Source organism: Bos grunniens, chromosome 15 (genome assembly GCF_055505025.1).
Source record: "Bos grunniens cultivar Pamir isolate PY7600 chromosome 15, Bosgru_T2T1.0, whole genome shotgun sequence".
NCBI lineage: Eukaryota > Metazoa > Chordata > Mammalia > Artiodactyla > Bovidae > Bos > Bos grunniens.
In genome coordinates this window covers 22513579-22530765 of record NC_141179.1, presented here as the reverse complement: position 1 = coordinate 22530765, position 17187 = coordinate 22513579, and the positions used below count along the sequence as shown (strand labels likewise).

The window sequence follows — 17187 nt, the reverse complement described above, 5'->3', positions numbered from 1 at the left end:
AGGGGACGGCAGAGGATGAGATGGCTGGATGGCATCACCGAGTCAACAGACGTGAGTTTGAGCAAGCTCTGGGAGATGGTGAAGGACAAGGAAGCCTGGAGTGCTGCAGTCCACGGGGTCGCAGAGAGTTGGACACAACTGAGTGACTGAATAACAACTCTGTCCTTTACCTTGGCATTCAATCCCTTCACAGCATGGCTTCAACTTAACCACTCCGACTCTTTCATTTCCCTATTCTTCAGTTCAAGTGAATTAACTGGAACAAGTCTATACTGGCCCACTTGAGTACTTCTGGTCACACTGCTTCTGTCTACGTGTAATGCCTCTAGCTGCTGCCTCTCCTGAACAGCTGTGAGGCTCTATCTTAAATGCCATCTCTCCCACAAAGCCTTGCCCGATCAGATGTATCTCTCTCCCCTTTGCCCTTTTTCTAAAAAACGTTCTATGACACATCTACACAAGTTCAAAATGATGACATTCATAGCATCTTCTAAATTTTGCCTTTTCATTATTTTTGAAGGATTGCTATTCATGATGTTGTCTTATTTTGCTTCTATAATGTAATGACTCTGAGGGCACATTTATACATCCTGAAGGTACGTTTTATACATCTTCTTCCCTGTAGTGCCTAATAAGTGAAGCTTTCACAGTAAATCTGCAATAAAAATTTATTAAATGAAATTGAATGTACAGACTAGTTACATTAATTCTCAACATAAATGAATGATTTAAAAAAAAGAGAGAAGCCTCTTAAAGAAAAAAAAAACTGTCTGAAATAAAATTAAACCCTTACAAATAGGAAGATGGTAAAGTTTTTGAGAGCCTAGTAAATGACAGACAGAAACTTTACCGAGAAACAAGGTGTAGAGGATGAAATCCTAGCCCTTTGTACTAGGCCACGGAAAACGTGTCAAACGTCTGAACAGGCACACGCACCGATAAGACTATTGGCTAATAGGGCGTTACCTTGGCAACTGTTTGTTCGGCGATGGTGCTAGGCCGACGCTGGCGGGCATCAAGTCTCTGCTCCACAGGAAAACTGCTCCTGTGTGATTTCAGGCGCTCCACCAACAAGTAATAAATGGCAGCAAAGTGGTTATAGCTCTTGTTCTGCAAAGCCTGCAAGAGAAAACAAGTGCCAAAGGCGGAGAACCATAAAAACCAATGCAGTGATTTACACCTTTCTAAAAAAGAGGGAAAAGCACAACACTATAAATCAACTAATCTTCAATAAAATGAAAACCCTAAGGGAATATATGTACACCTATGGCTGATTCATGTTGAGGTTTGACAGAAAACAGCAAATTTCTGTAAAGCAATTATCCAATAAAAAAATAAATTAAAAAACAGAATGCAAGGAGTCTGGCTAAAATAAGTAAATAAATAAATAAAAAAGGGAGGGAAGAGATCATGTGTTCTTAAAAACAACAACAACAACAAAAAAAAGAGTAACAAGCAAAGTCTGCCTCAAAATGAAAGGTATTCCAGAATTCAGAAGAGAAGACAGATAACTTCATTAATTGTATAAAGGGTGATACCTCTGAATGACTTGACTGGTCCTTTTACATTAATTGAATCCATTTATTTTTCTGCATTCAGAGAAAACGCCATCATTGTCTCATGCAGCGTTCCCCAACGCTGTCACTGTGGTCCCATCTCATGGCTGTAACTAGGCTGTAAGGCTGGTTAGCAACCTGAGCCCACAGGCTCTAATTCCACAGCCTCGACACAAGCCCAAAGCACTGCCAACCCTGAGGTCAATGATTAAAGTCTTTGGGGAAATTTCTGGTGATTATTTTGGGCTGGAGAATGACGTTTGGACACTAGGTTGAGAGACGCTGTGTCTCCATTCTTAGGTAATTTTTTCCTCTTGTTTTTGCAGTCCCACCCTCGTGAAACCTTGAAAATAAAGTTGCTTCCCAATTTTTCACATCCCTAGCTGGCCAGCTCTCCAACGATGCTATTGAAAAAGAAAAACAGCGGCTCCTTTGGCTTCTAATTCCACGTGACAGGCTGCATAGGTGCTGTGCAGTGCAGCTCGTGTGCAGAGCAGCGGCAGCAAACATCACTGGCCAAGGGAACTGCGCTCACAGCTGCCGTCATGGGCAAGGACAAAGGCCTCGCTGAGCGCGTGGTGGGCAAAAGCAGGGCAGTGTGGTTTCACTTATGGCAACAGCGACGCAAAGGCAGCACGGGCCATAGTACTCTGTCTTCACCGGGGCGCATTTTATATTCTTGTTATGCTTCATTCTTAAAAATACTGTTTTTGACTGCTGTGGAGGTATTAAAAATATGTATATCCTATGAATATGCTAACTATTAAAGGACAGAAATAAAGCTGATGAGCAATTTCCCAGGTTCTTGACCTTCTCAGGTCTATGACCCATAAAACTTCCAAATCAGGAATCCACCTGTTGTTGCCTTCTGAGTTTCTTCAGCTCACATCTAAATCCCACTGGTTTTCCTAAACCTGCTGTCTTCCCTTCTTCCTTTATGTTTAGCTCTCGCCTTGTTCTGTATCTGCACACTTACATCCCATATAAACTAGCTTATTACCTATAAGAGTTTATGTTTCATCTTAGAAGAAACTTTCTAATTTTTATTTGCTAAGCTTCCATCACTGTCTTTCCTCAAACATACATAACACTTCCTTTTGAATTTTTTGGCTGATGGGGCAAAGGCAAGAATTTATATATTGATTAAAAGCAAACAAAAATAGAGTGTGATGAAATGTCCAGGAATACTAAATTGCACGCCGAGGTGCTGGTTTGGCCAGAAGACCAGGTTGACAAGTATGAGAATGAAATTTTAAGTTACTAAGTATTGATACAACAGAATCCTGAAATATCTTTAGTCAAATCTCCAATCCCTTTACCTCAATGGTTTTCTGTTGATCTATTCCAAGGCCGTGCATTAATCGCAGAACCTGCTCATTAAACTCCCCGATGGACGGCTCGTTTTCTTGCTCTTGTGGATAGAGAACAGGCCTCTGCACGGGAACTTCCACAAGCATCCACTTATGCTCCTTGATTTGCGCTATGGTCAGCCGTTTGGCTGGGTCCAGGACCAACATCCTTCGAATAAGGTGCTCACAATCTACAGAAAACACAGTGTTACGGAAGTCATGTGATTCTCCTTGCACTTTGGCGTATTTACCTGACTCGTGACTTTGTACAGTGGTGATAATCTTTGTATCCTCCACAGGGCCCACTGGAAAGCAGAAGGTCAAATGAGTAAATAAAACCTGAAAGCTATTTGTATTCGTCAAGTTCACACGATGCATGGTGACCCGTGAAATTAACCATCTCCGTGAATGAATACTTAAGAAAAACAGGAGGGTGTAGGTCTATTCAAATCTGTACTAAACGAACCTTTCTATTGAATTTCTTAATTGAAAATATCTAGACACAGACTTAGATTTCCACTAAAGAAAGAGAAAAAAAAAGTCTTTTTCCTAGAACAAGCAAATAGCAATGGATCCTTCCGGTCACTTCTGAGGCTGATATACTAAGGTTGTGTGAGGCAAGAGCCCTCCAAGGGACTGTTGCTATTCTCCATATCAGTGCAACTGAGGAAAATGTAGGTGAAACAGCAGTTACTTCTGATGACATTAGGTAAACTGTACTGCTGCAATTCTGGGCTCTTGCTTATCCTCTGAGCTGACAGCACCCTCTTTACTACCCCGCATAAGCTAACCTTCCATCACGAGTTAAGTGCCAGGCACCATGCTAAGAGCTCTACACAGATGAATTTAATTAATACCTCAACACCCCTGTTAGCAACTATTGTTACTTCCATTTTATAGAGTGAGGAAACTGAAGCACAGAAATATAACTTGCCAAGGTCAGACCGCCAGTAAGTGGTGGACTCAGGATTAAACCAGGTGGTCTGGCTCCAAAATCTACTTTCTTAAGTACTAGAACATTACTTCTCTTACTAGGAACTGCTAAGTTAAGGATGATAACCAAAATCTAAACTGAGTGAACTTAACTGCTGCCTATGCAGCAACTCAGTACAAGACTGGAAGGGATTATAGCACTTCATCTTAATTCAGTTGTTTTGCTAGTTGGTTTTAAGTTTAAATAAAAAGCTTAATTTTGTAACCTCCCACCAGAAGATATGGGAAAATCCATTTCATACTTAAGAGTGACATGGTTGTAAATCTGCATCTACAAAGTGCCTCTCAAAGGCTAAAATAAACACGTAGGACACTCACAGACGAGGGCAAACGGGAAGATTTACTGTTCTTAATCTGGGACACTTTCTGTTCCAGTTACAAGTAGGAAGGCTGGAATTTCTCTCACCTACATGGAGGGGGTTGCTTATTTCTATGACTTTTAAAGTGATTCGGTCACTTTATTTAGCACCCAAACTCTTAGAAAAAGAGAAGCCTTTCTTTAGGCATTCATTTTCAGAAAAAATTCTGTAAAGCACAATTTTAAGATAAACAGGTTGTTACCTTCTGACATGAAATATGGAATCCGGAATCTTCCTTCTAAAACTCTCTGCCTCAAAATTGGAAGAGTTGGTCCATCAAATGGTAGAGCTCCACAGACAAGAACGTAAAGAACCACTCCCATGCTCTGTGGAAGAAAATAAGGCTGTCATTTTTCTACTGAGAACTTTGAACACGCTTTGTTTTCCTAAAATATCCTCAAGCTCTTAAAATTATACGGACTGAAAATTCCTGTTTGAATTTACTACTGTCTCAGAAAAAAAAAAAAAAGCTGGAATGCTGACTACTGCAATAAAGCATCCTATAATAAATACCAAAAGAACTAAACTTAATCATTTTGATTACTAAACTTTAAATCACTGTTGATATTAGGATGGTAACATCTTCCCCTAGAAATTCTTTCCTAGAATCTTTACGCTGACTAATTACAGGCCAGTGGACAGGAAAAGTATGAACTACTATCTATGTGTTAGGTACCAAGAGCTTCAAAATGGGCCAGCGTACCCAGTATTATCATGATAGATGCATTTAACACAGCAAAGCAAAGAAATACCCAAATATCCAGCTGTGGTCCTTCATACTGCTGCCCTTCAAAGACTTCTGGGGCTGCATAAGGGGGGCTGCCACACCACGTTGCCAGCAGTTCACCACTTTTAAAGAAATTTCCAAAACCGAAATCTAGTGGGATGGAAATAAACGTTACTTTCATCTATGCTCTCAAACTATACTGAATTTCTCATACTAATTTTATAATACGCTGTATCGACAATACCACTACTAATTCACTCTGTGAGCATGGGGTGGCATGTAACTTGTGGTGTTTCCTTAGCATTCAGCACTGCTACTGCTGCTGCTGCTAAGTCACTTCAGTCATGTCTGACTCTGTGCGACCCCACAGATGGCAGCCCACCAGGCTCCCCCGTCCCTGGGATTCTCCAGGCAAGAACACTGGAGTGGGTTGCCATTTCTTTCTCCAATGCATGAAAGTGAAAAGTGAAAGGGAAGTCGCTCAGTCGTGTCCGACCCTCAGTGACCCCATGGACTGCAGCCTTCCAGGCTCCTCCATCCATGGGATTTTCCAGGCAGGAGTACTGGAGTGGGCATTCAGCACAATGAATAGCAAATATTAAGCATTCAATAAATATTTCTTGAATGAATGTGTTAATGAATTAAGTTTTCTTCTCAAAGAGAATGAGTGAGAAACTGGAAAAAGGACTTTAAATCATTTATTTTTAAGGCTGAAAAGAAAAATTCCACTGATAAGGACAACCAGCTTGAATTTGCTAATTTTAGAATTTCAATGACTCCATGATTAAGAGCTCTTGAGCTTATACAGTCTCTAAAGAAACAAATGAGTAAAACTCTAAGATATTTACCTAAACACAACCAAGGGACTGGCTGCTCTCATAGCCATTACTCCAAGGTAGCAAGAGAACCTTTTAAGGCAACTGAGGACAGTGTTTCCTAAGTAACAACTCTATGAAGTGTTGGCTCCCACATCCTGAATAGACAGATACTCATCTGAATAGCTCATTAACATGTGATGGCTCTGCGGCTCGACCACAGGCCACTTATCATCATTATCACTTATTTACTCATTTATGTAATGTGGTGGCATTATACTTCTCAACAGTTAATGGCCTTCCCCTTATGATATCAGTCACACCAAATCTGCAGCTTTGATATATAGCATGCACTCTGGAAGCACTGTGGCCTTCAATACACATGACAGTTACCACGGAAGACAAACGCAGTGAGCACTCTGGTGTAAATGCAAGCTTGTGCCCTTTTGCTAAGCCCTCACACAGTTCCGTGTTCTCAGCCGAGGAACAAATTCCTGTTATTTTGTAAGTTACAGCCATACTCTCTTTATGCTGCAACAGACTCCTGACTGAAGGACACACCTTAGTGATAAGAACTGGCTCTCCTCTGGCCAGTGTCTGCACTGCAGGGTGAGCTTTCAGAGGTGCCCCCAGGGGGCTGAAGCAAGTCTCCTGCATCAGACTGACTGTGGGACACAGGCTGTCTTCCTGAGCCTCAAGCTCCACAGCTGTAACACAGAAACATGTGTAGCCAGCAGGCTGCTGTGCAGATCCAGTAAGTTAACAGAAACTCACACTCTACTCACACCTTAAGACTATGGCGCACTTCTCTATTTATTTTTATTTTTGGTTGTGCTGGATCTCGGATGCTTGTGCTTGGGCTTTCTCTAGTTGCAGGGAGGGGGGTCTACTCTCTGGTTGCGGTGCGTGGGTTTCTCATTGCAGTGACTTCTCTTATTGCAGAGCACAGGTTCTAGGGCGTGAGGGCTTCAGTAGCTGTCTAGTAATTAAAGTTATTTAACTTTCCTGAATCTTTCTTTCTGTACCTATAAGTGTGGGGATAATTTGCCTACCCAGATAGGATGCTATGAGGAGTAAATGAGATTAGGAACGTAAGATTCTTGATTCCTGGAGCACAGTAGATGTGAAGTGTTAGCTCCCTTCTCCTGAAGTGAAGCCATCGTTACCAATGACTGCCCTTCACAGAAATGGCTCCTGAGAAAATACACTGGGAGGGTAAACAAGGTGAGGAGAGGGACTTTCCTGGTGGTCCAATGGCTAAGACTCCAGGCTCCCAGTGCAGGAAGGCCTGGGTTCAATCCCCGGTCGGAGAACTGGATTCCGAATGATGCAACTGAAAGACTCCGTGTGCTGCAGTGAAGATGGAGGATTCCACATGCCTCAGTGAGACTTGGCACAATCAAATAAATAAGCAAACAAATAAATACTAGAAAGAAAAACAGCTAAATACTAAAAAGAAAAAAGAAGCTTAAGGGTTCAGAAGAGAAAAGATGGTGCACGTGGGGAGAGGGACGGTGTGTCTAAAGCTGGAGGAACAGTGGTGTGGTCCATCCTTGGTGTCCAGAAACGCAAGGCAACGAGAATGCCGCCCTCCATCATGTGCCTACAGTTCAGTCCTACACTTGGCTTTCCAAACTGACTGTCAGAGAGGTCTTATCTTCTCAGCTCACTCCAAACCTAACAATTCACACCCCATCACAATCCATGTATTCATATTGACAGGTGTTTCTCATTTTCTAAAAAACTACACTCAAACCAGCCAAAGACAAGACGGTCAAATAATATCTAAAGAGGAAGATGTTAATTTCAGTCACATGGAAAAGCACAAGAAGCTCTGGGATGTGTGTTTGGAGATCCTGAAATAGGTCCAATAATTGCTGTCCTTTAAACCATAATCACAGGATGAGTTTCAGCACATGTAAGTTGAGGATACTCTCCAAATAGCACTGTAACATTTTAATGTCTCAAAGAGCCATTCTCATCCCCTTCAATCTGAAACCCTTCCCCCCTACCCCGCCCCGACTCCCTTTGAGTTTAAGTAGAACAAACTCAAAGAGGGACTTGGCTTGGACTCCCCTCCTCACAGCACCCACACTGGACGCTTCACTGGCAGGAAGACAGAAAAACTAGGAGAGCACCAGGGCGCCTATGGTGGCCTAGACTCAACCTCGGCTGCACCCATTTGGGAAAAGAAAGCCGCCTGCTACCTTAGAAGAAGAGGAGTGCTACACCCATGTCACCTCTGTTCCTGCAGGTAGCTGAAGAAAGCGGGAACTTGAGCCTGCAGGACATTCAAAGAGGCACCGCAACACTATCAGGTGCGTCAGAATTACTATGATAGCATTTAGGTGGGTGTTGTCTATACCCTGTCAAAGCATTAAATATTTAATTTGTAATCATGCGATCTATGGGTTAAGGAAGGCTTTGCTGCTGCTGCTGCTGCTGCTGCTAAGTCGCTTCAGTCGTGTCCGACTCTGTGTGACCCCATAGACGGCAGCCCACCAGGCTTCCCCATCCCTGGGATTCTCCAGGCAAGAACACTGGAGTGGGTTGCCATTTCCTTCTCCAATGCATGAAAGTGAAAAGTGAAAGGGAAGTTGCTCAGTTGTGTCCGACTCTTAGCGACCCCATGGACTGCAGCCTACCAGGCTCCTCCATCCATGGGATTTTCCAGGCAAGAGTACTGGAGTGGGGTGCCATTACCTTCTCCAAGGAAGGCTTTGGAGTCAGGCAAATCTTGGGTTTTCCGCTTAGCTGTGTGATCTTGGGCACATTACTTGATTTCTCAGAGTCCTGGTTTCCTTACTTGCAGAATAGAGACAATGTCTATGCTCCACAAAGTGACTATGAGCAATATATAATGAGTATATGTAGATATGTACACTTAAAGTAGATAATATATAATGCTTTAGGTATGCTATTGAAACACAGCAGGTGCTCAATAAACAGTAGCCGCTGAGTAAGCTACTCAATACGAGGGAAGAATAGCAATTCTTTCTGTTTTACTTATCTGTCTTCCCTATCAGACTAAACTCCTTGAGAGTGCAGAAAGCGGACTGCAACCCCAGACTCAGCACACTGACAGCCACTTAGTGAAGGACTGCTGAATGAATATGTTGTCATCGTCTCTTTAAAAGTGCCAGAAGCTGATCTAAGCTTTCCTAAGATGATTTCTTCTTAATAACCCCATAAGGTATCCTTATTCTAGGAGGAATGAGGGTAGGATGTTAAGGATCTTGCTAGAAATTATACTAAGCTGCAGGCTTGCAAGAGGAACCAAATCTGACTACAGAGCATTCACTGTTAACCACCTTTGTGTCCTTCTCTGGCCCAGTGACATGTAGCTATTTTTTGAACAAGTTAATAATTATCAGGCAATGGGAAGACACTTAAAAGTCTTTTTATTTCTTAGTGGAATCTGGACAACTTGCTTTGTTCACAGTCTGCAGCTTTCTGCTTAAAGGCATATAGTGAAACAAGGGGTGAGCAAGAGGGATGAAATATGAAAACAGCAGAGCTATGCAGGATTTTTTATCGTTATTTATTCATATGGAATGGGTTAATGTTTCAGCACATCAAATTCTTTCCTTCATCAAACATCTGAGTGCATACATGTGTCAACCATTCTACAAACAAAGAAAGATAGTCTCCCGACAATAGCGAAAAATCAAGGACCCCACATTATTACCTGACTTTTGAAAAGCATTATGAACAGTCATGTGGGCATTCCTCTCTAAACCAGACCCAGACCCAACCCCTGTCCTGCTGGAAAGGAAACCTCCTTTTAGTTTAATGCCTAGTTTAATGTGTTCTCTGATGCTCTGATCTGCAAGTGAATACTTCAAAGATGGCTGCTATTTCCTCAGACATTTTTTTTGATTCTTGTTTCTCTGTCATAGAATGTATGCCATGTTATGATGGATTCGTTTTGGTATTATTTAACTTTTAATTCTGAAATAAATTTAGATTTACTGAAGAGTGGCCACAATAAAGTAAGAAGAACTCCCTCTGTCCTTCATGCAACTCCCCCCTCCAGTATTAACATTCCATATAACTATAAATAATCAAAACCAAGGATAACACCGATGCAGCACTGTTAATTAAAACATGGACTTCATTAAGATTTCCCCAGTGTTTTCACTAACGTCCCTTCTCAGTGCAGGATTCCACACTGCACTTAGTTGTCATGACTTCTTCGTTGCTGTTTGGTTGCTAAGTCGTGTCCGACTCTGCCCATGGACTGTAGTCTGCCAGGCTTGGTCTTCTCTAATTTGCAACATCTCCTCAGACTTTCCTTGTCTGTCTTGACTGTGACCAGGGCAGGTCACATATTTTGTAGACTGTCTCTCAGTCTGGGTTTGCCAAGTGTTTTCTCACGATTAGATTAAGATGATTACTTTTGGAGAAGAACATCACAGCTGCTGCTGCTGCTAAGTCGCTTCAGTTGTTTCCGACTCTGTGCGACCCCATAGATGGCAGCCCACCAGGCTTCCCCATCCCTGGGATTCTCCAGGCAAGAACACTGGAGTGGGTTGCCATTTCCTTCTCCAATGAATCAAAGTGAAAAGTGAAAGGGAAGTCGCTCAGCCGTGTCCAACTCTTAGCGACCCCATGGACTGCAGCCTACCAGGCTCCTCCATCCATGGGATTTTCCAGGCAAGAGTACTGGAGTGGGGTGCCATTGCCTTCTCCAAGAACATCACAGAGGTGATGTATTCTTCTCAGGGCTTCATATCAGGGGGAGCAGGTATTATGCCTTAATGACAAGTGGGGTTAATCTTGATCTCTTAAGGTGGTATCTGCTGGGTTACCCCATTATAAAATTATTTTTCTCTTTGAAATTAATAAATATTTTAGAGAAGATACATTGGCACTATATATACCCTTTTCTCCTTAAACGTTCACCTACTAGTTTAGCACTCATTGGCAGGTCTTGACTGTAGCAATGATCACTGTGGTGGTCTAATGGGAAGCTTTTGTTTCCTGTATTCCTTCTACAGTATTAATCACAACTCTTCAAGAGTTGTCCCTTCTTCCCCTCTTATTTATTTATTGGTTAGATCATTTCTTTATTTTTTACAACACTGTCATAATATGTTCATCATAAGTATTTATTTTATTCTTTGGATTATAATTTAATACTGAAAGAAGAAAGCTAAAGTTTAATAGCTCAGTCATGTTCAACTCTTTGCAACCTCATGGACTGTAGCCTGCCAGGCTCCTCTGTCCATGAAATTCTCCAGGCAAGAATACTGGAGTGGATTGCCATTCTCTTCTTCAGGGGATCTTCCCAACTCAAGGATCGAACCTGGGTCTCCCGCATTGCAGGCAGATTCCTTACCATCTGAGACACCTTCTGATGCTTAAATAGTTCCAACTTTGGCCACTAGGAGATAATTCAGGTTGGCTCCTGTATCCTTTCAACACGCCCCCATCTTTTAAAATTTTCTTTTTATTTTAAGTATTTCCTTATCTTTTGGTACCAGAAGATGTTCCAGGCTCATCTTGTACTTTCCTGTCCCATCCCAGGAATCAACCACTTTTCCAAGGAGCCCTGATTTCTTTTACAGAGAAATGGTATTCAAGAACCAAGACTAAGATCTTGATGTACTCACTGCAGCTGGGCTGTCATCAAACAGAAGAAATATATGTATGAATGCTTATTGGTGTACACACACCCACACCCTATATTTATGTTGATTCCTTTCTATATATATATGTATTAAAAAGAAATGTTAACCTTTGAGTTCATATTGATACTTCTTACTCCAATTCAGGGTTCAGACTAGCATTATTTTGATATTATTTTTATTCATACTTGATTGACTAAACAACAAAATTTTGAAGGTATAAAGTTTTTTTCCTTGAGGTAATTTGTTATTTGTGTGGGAGTAATTGCTTGAACTCTCACTCATAACATACGTTGAATGTGTCAGATCAATCAAGATTTTCAACATTTCCTGAGCATAGCAGGGAAAAGACACACTTTCTCAAAGAACTCTTAGCTTCAAAATTTTAAGATATGAAAGCATGTTCAGGATGGGAAACACAAGTATACCTGTGGTGGATTAATTTCTATATTTGGCAAAACTAATACAATATTGTAAAGTTTAAAAATAAAAAAAAAAAAAAGAAAGCATAAGTTTTTGAAGCAAAATGACAACTAGTCTTTCAACATGGTGTATGAGTTATAATCAAATCCAAACATCATTTAAATCTTGCCTACTTTGGACTAAGCATTACACACTTGGTATTTTTCTATATATTATCTCAATCATGAATGTCCTTACCTTACAAAGGGGGAAACTGAAGCTGAAAGTGGTTAATTGAGTTGCCCAAACTATTTACAAGTGGCTTAACCAGTATTCAAATACAAGTCCTTTGAACTCCAAGCCAGGTGGGTTTTTTTGTTTTTTATTTTTAACTGTATCACCATCACTCTTCAAAGAAGTTTAATACAACTTAAAAATGGAGGTAAGGCTATTATAAAACGTGGGGAAAATCCTTTACATTGTATGGAGATGACAGATTTTCTAATTTATCCCTCTGCTAGCAGAACTTGACAAGTGAGGGCTTTCTCATCTCTGCAATATTGATGCTTTGTTAAAAGCATCCTTAACAAGTGAATGGGAATAATTAGGATGTTTACAAGGCAAATCTCAAATATACACCTACATTCATTTTAGAAATCCATATTTATTTTAAGAATGCATGACATGTTAAAATAGACACATCTTGTCCTTTTCATATGAAGATGATTTATGGCATCTTATACTCTGAGGCATATACTCCAAGGTTTTACTGTGACGTTAGCTTTGGGATTTCCTGCTATATCCATATTTTCTCACTTGATTTACATGTCACATAAAATGTCAATAAAGAAAGCATTTGGGGTAGAGTTTCTAACTACAGAGCAGATTAATTACTGTTGACTAGTTCGCTTGGAAATCAACTTGGCTTCACAAGCTGAGTCCTCTATTTATTTATTATCTAACCACTAACAGACCATGGATGTATTTGAAAACAGTATTAGAACTGCTATTATTGTTTTCTGCTTTATATTTTTAAAGTGATTGATTGACCCAAATCTTCCTGATAAGAAAAATCAACTATTATTACTCTTATCATTAAGTTACATAAATTATCAGTGCCCAAACACCATTAGCAAAGGGCTAATGTTTTAGGAATAACAAGGCCTTACAAAGAGTAAGCAACCTGACATCTGGTCCCATCACTTCATGGCAAATAGATGAGGAAACAGTTGGGAACACTGACAGACTTTATTTTTTGGGGCTCCAAAATCACTGCAGATGGTGACTGCAGCCATGAAATTTAAAGACGCTTGCTCCTTGGAAGAAAGGTTATGACCAACTTAGGCAGCATATTAAAAAGCAGAGACATTACTTTGCCAACAAAGGTCCGTCTAGTCAAAGCTTTGGTTTTTCCAGTAGTCATGTACAGATGTTAGAGTTGGACTATAAAGAAAGCTGAGCGCGGAAGAATTGATGCTTTTGAACTGTGGTGTTGGAGAAGACTCTTGAGAGTCCCTTGGACTGCAAGGCGATCCAACCAGTCCATCCTAAAGGAAATCAGTCCTGAATATTCATTAGAAAGACTGATGCTGAAGCTGAAACTCCAATACTTTGGCCACCTGATGCGAAGAACTGACTCATTTAAAAAGACCCCAATGCTGGGAATGATTGAAGCTGGGAGGAGAAGGGGATGACAGAGGGTGAGACAGTTGGATGGCATCACAGACTCAATGGACATGAATTTGAATAAGCTCTGGGAGCTGGTGATGGACGTGGAAGCCTGGCAGGCTACAGTCCATGGGGTCGCAAAGAGTCAGACACGACTAAGTGACTGAACTGAACAAAGAGTAAATAAGCTGATCCTGATGATTACTGTCTGATGGGAACAAAGCACATTAGCGAATACTGTCAGAGTGAAACAGATCAAATATTAGCATGCATACAAATCACCTGGGGAACCACTGAAATGCGGTTCTGATTCAGTAGGCCTGGGGTAGGGGAGTTCGAGAGTCTGCAGTCCTAACAGGCTCCAAAGTGATGCTCATGCTGGTCCCCTGACCACTCTTCCAGTAGTCAGGACATAAAGAACAAAACAGAGGTGGTGAAAAAGATACAGAAGATGTTGAACAGCTTGTCACTGTTTATTGTTGTGAAATAGAATTACTAAATATTTTCAGGATTTACTATTTACATGACAAAGACTAAATAGAAGTCCTTAGGTAAACTATTTCAAGTCATTTTTTTTAAAAAAGAAAAAAGTAACCAAGACATTGAAAACCAGTCTTCAGGCTAAGAAAAAAGTAAATGATTTCCAGGAATCAACACAACCCAGGCAACTTTTAATCTCCAATAGTGTGTTATAATGTCTAATTTATAATTTTAAAAATCCTCCTACAGAGAAGCAGATGGCTTTCGCGTTAAATTTATCCTTGTTTCCAAAATTGCCAGTAGAATTCAGATATCCAGTCTTGCTGAAGAGTTACATGTCTTTTGCAGTTATTATAATAGGAGAGAAGAAGACAATTATGAGGAAATGAAAGCTGACAAATGAAAAGTAGCAGAGTGTGGAGCCAGAGCTGACCCACTGCACAAACTGAATGCCAATCAGCCATCACTGACGTCAATGCGTATTTTGTTGCCCACTGGCAAGAGAAGGCCAGCTGCACAGTTTACTGCCAAACATCAGTCACCTCCTCCCTACCTGACAGGAGGACACAAGAACAATCATCACAGCTGACGTGAAATGTGATCCTGCTGACCAGGGTGAGGCATCTGTTTGTCCAGTGAGAGAGTTTAGTGAGCTGAGAGGTGAATTAAACGCTCTTCCTCAGCCCAAAATGGAGTGAGGAGGAGGAAGGAGATGAAGAGGGGAGAAATAAGACAAAAGGAAACAGAAGCCTTTGAGCCACCTTCCATGCTCCAGGCTTAATGCCTGGCCAGGGCTAAGCAGGCTTGAAGGATAAAGACAAGGTCTCACTCTGTTTGCTGATGCAAAGCTCTCTGCACATTTTACATAATACTGGTGGCAGGAGGGTAACAAATGGAAGACTTTTAATAAACATTTTACTAACAAAACCTGTTTCAGCCTATCCCACCCTTTTTTGGTTCCAGGGCAGAAAACTAGAATTATATATACAGAAATCTGATCTCCGGTTCTTCCAGTAAGCAGGAAGATTGCTAGAAGCAATCATGAGAGATGATGGGCTACTTATAGGTTACAGGTCAGTTCAGAAAGGAAGTATTCCTCTTGGGCTAACGACAAGAGACCTGTGATGCACAGGTTAGATTTATTAGGCTTATTACACACAACTAATTACACGGAAGGTCCCTCTTAGAAAAACATATTAATTTGCATCAAGCAGAAACAATTTAGAATATAAATGATAAACTTTCCTTGTACCTCTGAGATTTGTATTGATAAGACTAAGTCTTGGTAATTAAAAAGACATGGTGAGGGGTTGTATGGCTATCAATTTTTAAGATTTGTTTTCACATGGAATCAATTATACATTGAATACAAATACCTTTTACTGTTTACATGGTGCCAGGAATTTTAATTAACAATTTATTTAACAAACACTTAACTAGCACTAACTATGTACCAGGCACTGTTCTTAGAAGTGTGCAAACATTAACTAATAACCACTATGAGATATGAACTTCCATCACTCCCTTTTAACTGATAAAGAAACTGAGGACAGAGATTAAGGAACATGTCCAAGGTCACGGAGCTAGTAAAGTGCAGAGCCAGGGTTCAAACCCAGGTAGCCTGGCTCCAGAGCCCATAATCTTACCTACGAGCTCCCTGTGTCTAACATTATCACTAATCCTTACAATGTTCCTGACAAACAGATTAATCTCTGTTTAATAGATTTGGAAACCTAGGCTTGGTGAAGTTAAATAATCAGCCCAAGATCACACAGCTACTAAATGGCACAGCTAGAATTTGCACCAGTACCGTCTGATATCAAACTCCACATTCTTTATGTGACGCCTTGTCTGACTTCTGATTATTTTTTGAAAACTTTCTCTGAGTGATTCATACACATTAATGCTTATCTAAGTATTCATTGTAAGCATTTCAGATTAGGAAAGTTGAAAAATAGCATGGAGGAAACAGTACTGCAATTATTAAAACTAATGAAAGCCAAAATTTCTTTGCATTCTGCCTGATTCTGAATGTCTCAACACTCGTATTCTGTGAAGGGTGGAGGTCTCATAATGGAGGTGATGAGCATATACAGGTGTGGGTGAATCCAAGGCTCACCAGTACCTGAAGTCTTTTACCCATTAGAGGAGCACAAAAGAGAATCTGATTTGAAAGCCAAGATTCTGTATTTATTAAAATAAAGCATGTTTGATACTTCCATTCCATTTTCTGTCTTATAAACAGAGGCAAATATTTTAATTTAAACCTAGTTTTGGTTTACACTTCTCTTTAATTTCACTGTGTGTGTGTGTGTGTGTGTGCGCGCATGCGCGCGCGTCTAAGTATGTGCTCAGGCATGTCCAACTCTGTGACCCCACGGACTGTAGCCCCTCAGGCTTCTCTGTCTATAGAATTTTCCAGGCAAGAATACTGGAGTGGGTTGCCATTTCCCACACCAGGGGATCTTTCCAACCCAGGGATCAAATCCACACCTCCTGTGTCTCCTGCATTGACAAGCAGGTTCTTTACCACTAGCGCCACCTGGGAGGTCCAAGTTCAACATAGAGGATGGCTGCTGCTGCTGCTGCTGCTGAGTCACTGCAGTCGTGTCCGACTCTGCGTGACCCCATAGACGTCAGCCCACCAGGCTCTCCTGCCCCTGGGATTCTCCAGGCAAAAAAACTGGAGTGGGTTGCCATTTTCTTCTCCAATGCATGAAAGTGAAAAAGTGAAAGTGAAGTTGCTCAGTTGTGTCCAACTCTTAGCGACCCCATGGACTGCAGCCCACCAGGCTCCTCCATCCATGGGATTTTCCAAGCAAGAGTACTGGAGTGGGGTGCCATTGCCTTCTCCATAGATGATGGCTAAAACAGTTCATTTATTCAGCCCATTTAGTAAGAGATGTTTAGAAGCAGAATAAACACAATGTATAATTTGAGGGAATAATTTTTTTGTACTTTATTCTGAGGTTCTGTAATTTTTCCATGGAGCCCCATCTTTCCTACATGTGTTAAATTTATTTAAAATTCAAGAAGAATCCTCAGAGACCAGAAGATGATGTTTTTAAAGGGAAGCAGGGCAATAAAAAAGTTAGATAAAAAGCAATGGATAAAAATAAGTACCCTGCAGAAATTCTCTAACAGCACTGGAACACACCTACACTTCTGAGGGTGTGTGGAATCCTTCATGATCCTGCACGGCTACCTG

At 41.0% G+C, this 17187-nt stretch overlaps 1 protein-coding gene across 3 annotated transcripts in view; it reads right to left on the bottom strand.

Annotated features, from left to right (window-relative positions):
- Positions 1-17187, bottom strand: part of SIK2 (salt inducible kinase 2) — a 129881-nt gene that overhangs the window by 23199 nt on the left and 89495 nt on the right. For all 3 annotated transcript variants that reach the window (XR_015141817.1, XM_086339152.1, XM_086339153.1), the window contains exons 5-8: positions 5010-5134; positions 4460-4583; positions 2876-3096; positions 967-1119 (exon numbers count right to left, since the gene is read on the bottom strand). Coding sequence is in view for 2 of the 3 variants with exons in the window: in XM_086339152.1 (XP_086195278.1) it covers positions 967-1119; positions 2876-3096; positions 4460-4583; positions 5010-5134 (623 nt within the window). In the remaining variant the exon portion in view is untranslated. The remainder of the gene's footprint in view (positions 1-966; positions 1120-2875; positions 3097-4459; positions 4584-5009; positions 5135-17187) is intronic.